At 38.7% G+C, this 13083-nt stretch overlaps 1 protein-coding gene across 12 annotated transcripts in view; it reads right to left on the reverse strand.

Annotated features, from left to right (window-relative positions):
- RTTN (rotatin) overlaps window positions 1-13083 on the reverse strand; it is a 145381-nt gene that overhangs the window by 43946 nt on the left and 88352 nt on the right. For all 12 annotated transcript variants that reach the window (XR_012157271.1, XM_073331720.1, XM_073331724.1 and 9 more), the window contains 4 exons: window positions 12213-12295; window positions 3043-3154; window positions 1594-1792; window positions 185-275 (listed from right to left, as the gene is read on the reverse strand). Coding sequence is in view for 11 of the 12 variants with exons in the window: in XM_073331720.1 (XP_073187821.1) it covers window positions 185-275; window positions 1594-1792; window positions 3043-3154; window positions 12213-12295 (485 nt within the window). In the remaining variant the exon portion in view is untranslated. The remainder of the gene's footprint in view (window positions 1-184; window positions 276-1593; window positions 1793-3042; window positions 3155-12212; window positions 12296-13083) is intronic.

The raw sequence follows: 13083 nt of genomic DNA on the forward strand, positions 1-13083 counted from the left end.
CATAAGAATTTGATTGGATAGGTTATGATTTAATGTAATTTACATGACAGTTTAGAATAGCTTTGATACAGCTGTTCTAAGATATTGGGTAGATACAATGTAAACAAACTGATAGGGTTGTGTAAGTTTAGGACTCAGGATTTCTAAATTCATACAGTGCATTTCATAATCACATACAACTAACCTGAACTTTTGTATGTTCAACGTGACATGGATGAGGCAGAGGAGCTTTCAATTCCAACATACATCTTTCAACCAACCTAGCATTTACAAGACTAATGGAAAATATAGGATAAATAGTTTGTCGGAGTAATATATATTTCAACTTTCATGCAAAACAAAAGAAACTATATTAATATGCTATTAAAAATAACAGTACATATCATTAACTTAGAATAAAATACATTACAGGGATGTGACAATTATCCCCAAAAAGTTATATTATTTCAAACCCTAGCGCAGATGCAGTTATACTGGTATAAAAGGTGTTTGTTTTTTTTAAAAGCAAAATAGTTTTACCAGTACAACCACTAGTGTTGATGTTGTTATATCAGTAGGGAGGTGCATAATTCTACTATAGCTTATTCCCCTTCCTACACAGGAATAAGCTACACAGGTATAAACACCTTTATATTGGTGTAACTGCATCCACACTAGCAGGGTTTTTATTGCTTTAATTACACTAATATGTAATGTGTAGACAAGCCCCTAATAAAAGTCTTTGAAATTCTAAAGGCTGTCCTGCACTAAGATATAACTAGCTAGAAGCTTCACTGTTTAAAAACACTGTCAAATACTTCCTTCATGTGACCAAAAGTAGCTCTGAAGACCAACATACCTGCAAGTGCTTCATATGTCACAGGTGGATCAACCACTACAGTTTGAAAAATTAAACCTTTTTTGTAACATACTATAAGTACATTTGTTCTAAAAATATATATTAACTTTAACCTAAGTATCACTTTAATGTTGTTTAGTATTAACAGTTTTTGCATTTAATTACTTTGAGTTCTTAAAAAAACAAAAACAAAAAACAAACAAAAATAGTGAGCGTCTCAAACCTAAGCCCTCTCTCAGCTGCCAAACATCACTTGGAGATATAGGAGAGGGGAAAAGGACAAGTCCCATGCTGTCAAACTCTACTTTCCCCTCCAAACCAAACTTTCCAATATACACAAGCATACACTTTGTGCAATTAAAAATATCACAATGAAATATAATCACTTACAACTCTCAATGTCTGATGATCACATATTCAAAAATGGAGAATAAATAAATACCCATCTGAACAAAGGTTAATCATTACCAAAGGGAAACAGGAGATGCATACACTGATGTAAACCTGTACCAGAAAGACTCACTGAAAATAATGAGAATCATCTGTCTGGAAGTGGGTACCTGTTCCGAAAGCATAAAATGAACACATGCGTCTGCTAGCTTCATTTAAAAAGCGTTTGTGAACATTTCAGAGTACCGAGAGCCAATCAATACCTGTCACAAAGTCCTGGTTAGAAACATGGATATTGCTGATCCTGTTCTAGTTTTCCTCTACTGCTGCACCTGTTTGTAGCTCAGCAGTTATTGATCTCTTACCTACTGAGCGGTGTTAGTAAGTGTGCTTGTCGAAGAGCAATTCCAGTGTCCTTTGGAACAACCACCAGCAAGTTGTCCAGCAGGCTGCATACAGCTGACAGGAGAGGAGGTGTGACTAGAGCACACTGATTAGACAGAACAGCAGTCTGGGGAAAATCATGTGGACTTGGAGATGCTGTTGTGGTTGTGTCACTCTGACCTAGAACACAGCGACCAAAATAAAAACACTCATCCAAAGATAAAACAGAGCGATTACATAATACAAAGAACTATACATATTATTTGCTACCCAGTGTATCCAACTTCTCTTTAGATTTTTAAACAGTAAAACAAGGGCTTCTTGGAACAAAAAACATATGAAGTTTCACCTCAAACTACAAGAAATCAAATATGGAATGCTGCTTGGCAAACTGTGGCACAAGAGACCTGAATGAATAATCAGAAAGACGACAAGTGGGAAACATTTAAAATAATGAATGAAATATCTGTATGTAGTGTTCCTTAACTGTTGTTTTTATTTAATCATTTGTGATACTAAAATATATTATCAAAATTTATATAAATTAAGTAAGACAATGCCCAGATTCTATGACTGAGGAATCCAGAGAAGCCTATTCATAATGCTAATTTGCCTGAAAATGTTAAAAATATAGTTTTTCATTTTAACAGATAATTACTTTAAAAACAGTTTTGAAATAATCACTCTTCTAGAGAGGGCCGAAGTGTGTGGGGTTTTTTTTTGTTTGTTTGTTTGTTTTAAGATTGATGACAGATTAGGAGAGATGGAGAAAGAATGAGACAATGAAATTCAAAACAGAAGATCTTTATGTCAGACATTTATTTCTCTACTGAAAGCTTTGTGTTCTGAAAAACTGACAGATTGACAGCAACAAAAACTGATGTCCATCAAACATGTGTATCTCTAAAAAGATTAGTGCAGGCTTCCTTACATAGCTATGCCAGGAAAGCTCAGACTTTGTGCCCACGTAACGTGGCCCCACTGCTGAGACCACCAGTAGGAACACCAATTAGTGCCAACTGTGGTGATTGTTTTTGCAATGCAGACATCTGTCCATTAGTAACTGACAGACCATGAATTTATTTCAGATAGGCTACAAAAAAGCCACCACATGCAACTTTTGGTTATTACCAACTTGTTAGTACATAGAACCTTTTATTTCTAGACTTCTAGGTCAAATGAAGGTCAGATAGCCAAACCAGCCAACTTCCAAAAAGATACTTTTTAAAATTAGCTATAACTTTAAGAAGTAGCTGTTGTATTTAATGTTCATGTGTAATTCTCTCCCTTCCCATAAGGATAATGGATTTCCTACCTTCAATTCCACAGAAAACCTCATGTAATATTGCTAATTTCCCCTCACCCCAAACCAACCAAAAAATGTTTGTGTCCATGGATACATTTAAAAATTAAACTCAAATCTGGTTTACCTTGAGCCATAAGCCGGTCAACTGGTATTTCAGGGACAAAACAAGCTGATGCTAGCGGGGTAGGGGCCTGCAGCTCATCAACACTCCTCAATGACGGCGATGCAGAAAAGATCTAGGAAGTCACAAAAGCAAAGCAATCAATTTACTCTTTGTAACTATTATGGTGTTTATTGTCCGAAGATAGCTAATTTTTCAGGAACAAAGTGTTTGGGCGGGGATGGGGTAGTGTGTGTGTGTGTGTGTGTTAATATTCAGTGTTAAAAAGCAGGTTCCTGGAAATACATTTAAAAAAACCTGGCCTCACCTGAAGCTCCACAGTGCCAGTGACACATGCCCAGTGGTCATGATAGACCACTAGTGCACCTCAGCCTTTTCCACAATTCTTTTCAACTATTCAAAATGGAATAAAATCAACCACAACAGAACTTATTTTTTGTCACACCTTTTTTAATCTCTAATGAACATAGTTAAATGTTCAGATAACCAGAGTAGCAGTAAGCAAATAGCTCTTCCCTTAGCAATTGCTGTGGATACACAATAGTTGGTCGTGAACATTACACTAACTGTTTATTTAATACAGGTGCATTCAATGGACAGTTTTTTGAAAACACTAAGCTCTGATCCTGGAAAGTATTATGTAGGTGCTTAACTTCAAATACGTGAGCAGCCTCACTGAACTGAAAATGGGGCTACTCATGTTCTTACACGTGAGTGCCTGTGTAAGTCTTTCTAGGTTCAGGATCTAAGTCTTCTCTTTAAACACTTTATTGTAAAATGTCTTGTTACTGCAAACCCTAATGAAGGACTACAGACCTGCTGAGGCATTTCAGTTTTCTTGACTGGTAGATGTTCAATATATTGGAAGCCTTCCAATCCCATTCCGTTTTAATTCTGAAAATCATGATTTTTTCATCCCCCTTGAAAAAGAATCTGAATCACTGAAGCATTTAGATTTCAGCTTCTCATGCTGTCTGGCCACAGTATGATAGCCAGCGTTGTCATTGTCTCTCTCTGTGGACGCCTATTTCAAGTGACAGGCCTACACTTCCATTTCTCTCAGCGTGGAACGCTATTGTTCACACAATTTTAAGACTGGATCACTACATTACAGCATGCCGCTTACCAAATATATTTACCTACAGCCCTAGGTCCAGCTCATTTTGGTCCCTGGTATGGAATCCCCTCCAGAAACTGTGACCAGCTGGTACAAGCAGGGTCAGAAAATAGCTTATTCAACACAGTATGATTTATTTAATCATAGGAACATTTCAAGCAGAGAGAAGGCTCAAAAGTATCAAAAGCCTACGTGTTGTCTTACTAAACTTAGCCTTTCTTTTCCAGTTTAAATGTGTTCTGCTTAACCCAGGCACCTCCCCAAGCATTGTGACTGGAAGAGACAGGTTGTCCCCTACAAATGCTGCCTCTCAAACAATCTTACCTCTTTTCCCACCCCCCTCAGTGTGTGTTGCTCAGGTACCAGGATATCTTTTAGCTTTTACCAAGTCCCTTTGTTGAGAAGCTCCTGCCTGAAGTTTTTCCCACTCCCTTCAGGGCCACCAGCCTGCCTGCTGGTGAGAACATGGCATGGGTCAATTTACAAAGAAACTAGCACCTGTACTGTGTGTCAAATACCAGGGATTGGGGTAAAGAGCCCCATAGCACTGAGTTAACCATAAGGCTCCCTTATATCTGTCACCCACTGAATATCAAACAGGGATTCCCACAATGTTCATAAAAAAAATACAGATAGCTCCCCCAGTCTTCACAGATGGTTTGATGTTTCTTGAATAAGGAATGTAGAGCAAGTATCCATGCTACATTCTACAATGCCTACCAATCTGAAGTCAACTGGAACCAGGCACCTAAGCAGTGGGCTATCCTGCCCCAGACCTATTTCTGGATTTGGTTACAATCACAGTGACTGTTTGGACTGGAAGGACGGGTTGGACTTGTTAACTGATCTGGATTTCCTCTGGGTCTTCCATGTCCAGGTTTTACCCCTGGAATAAGAGCATTCCCTTCTCTTTCTCTGTAGATAAGAACAAAAGGCTTCATGCAAAGCCCATCAAAATCAATGGAAAGATACCCCACTGATTTCAATGGGCTTTGAAAGGAACCTCTGCCCTTGCCTCAGGGTTTGTAATCAGCCTAGGACTTCGCTGGAGTGAGAAGCCTTAGCTTGTCCATGTTCTCAGATACCACCTTATCAATCTTTCTCAAACATGAGTCCACCAGAAAGTTTTGAGGCACCAAGAATGCACTTTAAATAGCTATCTGCTAAAGCCAGATGTGACATCTAGCTACTGAACTAGCTACAACTCTTGCTACTAGTTTCATGGAATCACAAATGCAGTAACTACAGATATTTTCCATAATACAAGTTGAATTTATTATGAGATTGTGTCTTTTTAGCTTGTTGTACTGGGATATTGTGGCTCTAGTGAAACATGTGGCAGCAAATAGAGCTATCAGGGATTCTGAAGAAACTTCTAAGAGCGGCTTCTATCTTTTTCTCTGCAGGAACTTTGTGGGAAGTACAATTCCTACACTGGCTTTGAGGAGAACGAAGGGGAAAGTTTCTATAATCCTATACAGAATTTCAAAGCTTGCTGACAGAGCCTTTTACCTTTGTTAGGAGTTTCCCATTCCTCCTTGAAAAAGAAATGAAGTTGAATGGAAAATTTTCCTTATGCTTCTCAGGTTCGTCGTTACTGTGATCCAATGTGGAACTTCCCTGCTTTGGGGGAGATGCTAGAGGTTGTGGAAATAGACGAGCACCAGGAAAGCTTTTGGGCTTTATCCACCCAAAAAAAAAGCTTTTTTTTTTTGGTCTTTTTGATTTCCTTTTACCTTTTGAGCATATGGTAGTCACCCCAGAGGACCTACTTTTTTTGCTCTGTTCTCTCCTTTTAGATCATAACCCATCCTGGTGGAGGTGTCCTGAGCTTATTCACATCACACATAATGCTCCTCATTCGCCAATATATATAACTGGAGATGAAGTGCAGGGGATCATCCTAACAGAACTCAGATCTTCCTTTTGCATAGACGGAGAGTCAAAATGGATGTCAGATTCCTCGTCAAGTGGTCTTAACTCACCACTTAAGAATCAGGGACAGGAGTCTGTTGCTTATCCCTTTAGAGGTGGACCAGACCAGGTTGTTCAGGGGGAACTTTTGGCTTACTCATGAAGAAAAATCCTTGAATGAGCAGAGACCAGTTTGCTGAATCCCAAGTACTCAAGAAGATTGACATCTCTGTGAAGTAGTTTCTGAGCAAGTGTTTGCTGATTTGGGGAGATCTGAGGGTCTGAGAGGGTCTCTTCTCAGATGGCGTTCACCTCTTCCTCTTTGACTTGCTCAGCTTTGTTGGGAGGGACATGGGGAGGAAGAAAGAAAGTAAAAGAAAGAAGGAGAAACGGATAATGTGAAAGCGTTGCTTGCAACTTCCTCAAATCAACTTCAAAAGTTATGAAGCTAATGGATAACACAGGAGTGTTGAATCACCACTGTTTGCATCACCAGAAGCAGCTAATCTGATACAAGGAGGTTTGGCCAATCCCTGCAGGCCCACAGACAGGTCTGAAGTGCCTTGGTACATTCAGAAAGAAAGGTGTAGCACAGTGATCTTGTAATTCGGTAAAGATCAGGATCCAGAAATAAAATAAACCCAAACTACTTAAAAAAAAAATCAGAAGATTGGGCGTGGGATTTTTTTTGTTAATCAAATACAAAGCAGCAGTCACAGTGGTCAGCAAAGGGAAGAGATGCCCAATTATGGCCAGATCTGCACTGATTCAGCACTGCACCTTAACTCTGAAAATCTTTTTACTGATTGGCTAAAGCCACAAATTCCTTTCTTTTTAAAGAAACTCTTCAACAGTCATAGAAAATGCTTTAGTAAATAATGTTACATAAGCCAGCAAAGCCGTAACTGTGCCGAAGTGTTGAAAGAAAGCCCATGAGTTCATTACTACATACAGAATAAGCTTAGACAAGGAATCTCAATTATGGTCATCCAAAACTTCAAGAATCCATTAGTAGCACAGCATATAGTACAGATAAAACATGTACACTTTACAGCTTCCTTATCCCTACTTTGTGTTGTCAAGCTGCCTGAATCTTACATCCCAAGAAAAGGAAAACAAGGTCTTAGGTCAGTAAAAATCCATAATAATTTACCTGGTTAGCTTCTTACACCAGTGAAGTCAGCAAAGGTAATGTAACGGTAATGGCTTCACAGCATCACAGAAGGATAAAGCTTAAAAACAGAATTTTTCTGCTATCTAAACAGGACACATACAATAATACAATGTCATTTTCACAGTGTTCTGCTGTCCTATGAAGGAAAGATCTTATCACCTTCACAAATCAGCTCTGATGGTGATAAACTTATGGTACAAGACATCATATCCAGTAAAAGGATATTTTTACCACTACCTATGTACTCTCATCAGAAGTAATTTAACTTTCTTATGGCATAAAAACTAAAGCTTTTGAAAATTGGAAAAGACAGGGAAGTAAGGGGTATTTGTGAGTTAGCTAATAAAATGGAAAGCATAAATGGAAAAAAAAAGAAAATTTGGGTTTTTGTCCTTCATCTACCATTACTTACCAATTAAGGGTTTTTTCTTTACCATTATTATTAACACACACACCCCCAAACTATTGGCATTGCCCTAACAGACCTTGAATAATCAGTTCTCGTGAGAGCTCCATCCCAGGTTTAAATCACCTCACTGTACAACACTCTGATAGCCATAGATCCAGAGCATAAACACACATTTATAAAATAATGAGAAGGATCCCTTGGGAAGGATGGTCACCACTGAAAGTTATGGCCACATTTTGGAGATGGCTTTAGTTTCTTCAAACTGCGCCACCTTCTGTAAAAGTTACTGCAAACTGGTCATGCTGACATGATAAGCACTCCTGGACATGGACTGTGACTTCCTATCTCTTTGTACAACACTGAGAATGTTGGGGCCCCAGTACTGATCGAGGTCTTTGGACACCTAATACTATAATATAAAGATAATCAAATAAAAATAACACAATTGTCACTTGTGTTCAGTGATATTATTAATTAAAGGGAATGTTAAAAAGAAATGTCTTATTTAAGAGTACTTTCACCACACTCTGACTACTATACTCTATCTGCTGAAAGGAAACACTTCCTCTGAGAAGTAGAAATTACATGTTTCCACTATCCATACTATAACCTGATAGAAAACTAAAGATGCAGATATGGTATAAAATCAGCAATCCAGAGAGATCCTACAATATATGATCCTGCTCCAGGAGGCAGTGTGAACAAACAGGTAGGTCAAAGGGCTGGACTGGACCCTGGAGACCTGAATTTTATTTCAAGCTCTGCTACTACCCTGCTGTGTGACCTTGAGAAAATTATTTCACCTCTCTGTGCCTCAGTTTTTCCATCTGTAAAATACAGACAACTGTACTTATCTCCTTTGTGAAGCACTTTGAGCTTTATGGAGGAAAAATTGCTATACAAGAACTAGGTATTATATTAGTTTTCTCAGTAACAGTCAATTTCTCTGATTAATTGGAGTGAAAGCACTTATGATTTCTACATTAGAAGTAGGTCAAAAGTAGGAGAAACCAAAAATAACTACAATAATTTAATAACACTCTTGTTTAAGACCATTAGGAACCCATTTTAACAAGGTCTTTGGCGTAAGATAGTTTAATGAAAGTAGGAATTACGTGGCACTCAAAACCATCATTATTCATTAAAGGAAAAAGAACACCATTATGTTTCAGTATGTCAAAAAATAACCCAACAGATCTAAAGATTCACTAAAAAGAGGCAGTAGTTGCCTCCATAAATAATATTGAAGTTCAACTAATTGACACAAAAAGCAGCTTCAGTTTACAAAGATTAGCACTCTGGAAAAGAATTTGGATTTTTTTTTATTTCTATTACAATATCAAAGAACAGTTCCTGCTGGAGAGCATTGTATTCGGTTTACCAGCTGGCAACTCTCAGTTACTTAGGGTCAGCAAGACATAATCTGCACTGTACATAAATGCTCCTGCAGTTCCTCACCAATTAAGACATCTAGGCTCTTTCTCAGGTGTGATGGGGAAAGCATGACACCTGTTGGGCTTGGAGTGATCTTCTCTTGGTGTCTTTAATTAGAGAAAGGTCAAATTTAAAGATCACATCTGGTGATGGCTGTCCAACATCTTGATAGATGAAAGGAAACACAACAAAGTTGGTCTGTCAGCAGTGCTTAGCAATGGTATGGGAAAAGAGCCCGACATGTGAGCAACAAACTTTCCCCTGTGGCTACAGGTCCACTCACCAGATGGAGGTTGAAGCATACTCTGCTTCCTGGCTCACCTGTGGGCCTCAGCATGGGCACTCTGATGGCTCTTTGCAGTGGCTGCACCAGTCTTAACCTGGTTTCCCCAAACTGAACGATTCTGGGCATGATTTTCCCACTTGTCAGTGGGAATGCTGAATTTCTTGAGGCCTTATTTCACCTTGTCACTGTATCGGAGCTTTGGTCTTCCTCTGTGTTGTGGGCACTTCTTAAATTGGCCATTAAGCACAGCCTTCAGCAGACGATCTTGAGGCATGTACTCCATGTGCCCAACCAGCAAAGCCTGTGAAAGTCCCGCATAGTTTGCATAGATTGTAGGTTGGTTCTCTCAAGGATCTCGTTATTGGTGATCCACTTGGTTCCAAGTAACTCCAAAGATTTTTCTAAGACACTGGATGTGGAAACTGCTCAATCTTTGCTCCTGCTTGGAGTATGTAAACCAGCTTTCACAATCGTAAAGGAGGGTACTAAGGACACAAGCCTGATAAACAGCCACCTTTGTGTTCAGGGTTAGCAACCTGTTGTTCCAAATAGGTGAGGTAAGTTTGCCAAAGGTAAATGAAGCTTTGCTGATTCTAGCATTAAGTTCCCTATCCAGGTTACGAATTGGTAAGAATTGAGCTGAGATAGCAGAAGTGATCCATGTTGTCCTGAGCCTCATGATTGACAAAGATTTTAGGTGGAATGTGGTACTCCGTAACGAGCCAATTGTTTTTTTTATACTGATTACACCATGCCAAACTTGGTGGATTCATCGAAAACTTGTTCACCATGACCTGCAGTTCATCGGGTGAATTACAGATGAGTATAGTGTCATCTGCGAAAAGACAATCCCAAATAGTAAGTTGAGTGTCATGCCTTCTATGCTGGAATCATCTGATGTTAAATAAGCTGCCGTACATCCTCAATTCAATTAGTATGCCAGATCGATCATTTCCAAAGGCATACTTAAGAAGAATAGAAAAGAAGATACCAAAGCCAGTGGGTGCTAAGACGCAGCTTCATACCAGTATCAATACTAAACTTGGATGATGTTTCATTTTCATACTGGATGGTTACCTTCATTCCCTCGTGGAACTCCTTGAATAGGGAGAGCACCTTTTGTAGATAGCCAATTTTCAACTGGGATCTTATTGACGCCATTCCTGCTAACGGTGTCAAAGGCCTTTTGTTGGTCAATGAATGCTAGATAGAGAGGTGTCTGTTCACAGCTTTTTTCTTGCAACAAGTGCAATGTGAAGGATGTGTCAGGAATGGAGCATCCAGCTCTGAACTTACACCGTTCTCAGGGTAGACTCTCTCAGCAAGGACTTGGAGTCTTTTCAACAGGACCCTTGCAAGCACCTTGCCAACCACATTGAGCAAAGATTTCCCTTGATAGTTGTTGCAACCTGCCCTGTCCCCTTTATTTTTATATAATTATCTTTGCATCTTTCAGATCCTGGGGTATATGGCTTTCTTCCCAACAGGCATGCAGAAGTGCACAGATGTTACTCACAAGCTTTCCTAGGCACAATCTCTTCGATAGTCTTCTCTACATCTTCAAGAGTTGGTGTTTGTCCAGCTCCTACATCGTTGGAAGCTGGGGAACGGCAGCTAAAGCAGTATCACAGATAATGGCATCCTTTGAATAGAATTCTTTGTAATGCTCAGTCCATCAGTCAAATTGTTTTTGCCTGTCAGTCAATATGGTACCATCTTTCACTTTCAGGTTTGAGGTCTTTTTACAAGGTGGACCAAGTGCCCCTTTAATTCCATTATCGGTACCACGAACGTCCCTGCTTTCAAAACAGATCTGAATCTTTTTGGAGAGGTCTTGCCAATACTTTTGGACACATTTTTTGGCGGTTGTCTGAAATGCAAGCTTACTTGGAAGTTCTAGATAATAAGGTATCTAAGTTCCTCATACAGATAGTTTCACCTCAAGTGCTCAGGTTATAACAATACAGTGACCTCAAGGTACATATCATTAAAGGGTTTCTGTTGTATTTATTTTTTATCATTTTAAGTTTACTGAATTACATTTTATTAAACTTAAAATGTTTGTGCAACATCTCAAAACCTTCTGGGGAGTCATGACCTATCATTTGGGAAACGCTGAGTAGACAAGACATGTAAAACTTACATCAGGTAATATATGAACATTATACGATTTTTTTTTTCCTTTTCAGAGATCCTATGAATCCCTTCTTTCAGCCATGAGGATCCATTTCAATTTCTCTTGGTTTACATTTAATATCGTGAGGGATAATATATGCTTGAAGTCTTGTACTGCAGCTATCATTCTTCTAGCCAGAAAGAGATTTGCTAATGTCCTGTGTCTTGCAAACACTGCTTGTGGAATTTTCATATATTCTAAAAACATTTTGGGGGCCCAAAAGATGTTGTGACTTTGCACCTGCATACAATGAAATTCTGACACATTGTCATGATTTTGTGACATGTTATGCTGAGGCATAACCATTAACCATTAGTTTGGACAAAGTAAAAAGTAGCTAGGAACAACTTCATTTGGATTTACTCATTAGATCAAATTACAACATAATTTTTAGGAAACTTCATCAGATTTAGAGGCTCTAGAGTTGAAGTTTACTTGCATATGTAACTGGGTAACTTAAGCCATTATTTCTGAACTTGCATACGTGACTAAATGCAGAGGTTTTACTCAATTTACTAAAACTAAACAAGTGTACAGCTTGATGATTGTTTAGCTTAGTTTTGCAATTTTTACAGTTTTAGCACTTACATTACTGTCTGTTTTCTTGAAAATATTATATAAACAATATTAAATGTAATATGCATGCAATACTTTGGTATTTACCATAGTATCAGATGTTGACTGAGAACTCGGAGATTGGCTTTGACTGGATGGAACTCTCCAAAGATTAATAGAGTCATCAAAATCTGCAGAAAGAGGAAATAATAACTAACTTTTCAACTATTCTGTTTTAAGATTTTATTTTTATGGGGGGGAAAGGTAGAGAAAGCATAGAAAGGAAGGTGGGTATAATCAACCAGGAAAATAAAGTTACTAAGCAAATGAAGGTCACTTACTTGTAACCAGAGTTCTTTGAGACAGGATCTGCTTATTCCCACTTAGGGGATGTGCCAGCCGGAGGCAGCTCAGACAGTGGAACTTTTATTAGCAGTGGCCACAGGAGTGCACATGAGTCCCTCTTAACCCCCTCCTTTGGCATATGCCAATATTCTAAGGGCGGGGCTATAAAACTGGGCCTGGTGCTCCAACCACCTCAGTTCCCTCCACCACTTCTCCTAATCCCCAACACCCGTTAGGACTCCAGCAAAGAGAGGAAAGGTGAGCAACATACTATGCTCACCAAGGAATGAAAAGTGCAACATACTATGTCACCAACAATATACTGTATGGTACTACAGAAGGCTTTCCTTTGAGGTCTCTCATGAAAATAATTACCAAACCAATTCTGCTTAGCTTTGTACAGCACAAGGCTGTATGGTTACATATAAAAATACTAAAAATTGCAGCAGTAAGAATCCAGTAAGAGTCCAAGATAGGTTTTGTTTTTTCTTTCCTTAGAAACAGATATTTTGCACCTTGGGTGAACTTCTTTCAAGTCACTGTAGAGTGTAAGTAAGGAAAACACATCAAATACTAAGGAATTAATAGAATAGTTTAAGGAAATCTAGATTGGATAAGCCAAGAAGAACCTATT

Source organism: Lepidochelys kempii, chromosome 2 (genome assembly GCF_965140265.1).
Source record: "Lepidochelys kempii isolate rLepKem1 chromosome 2, rLepKem1.hap2, whole genome shotgun sequence".
Lineage (NCBI taxonomy): Eukaryota > Metazoa > Chordata > Testudines > Cheloniidae > Lepidochelys > Lepidochelys kempii.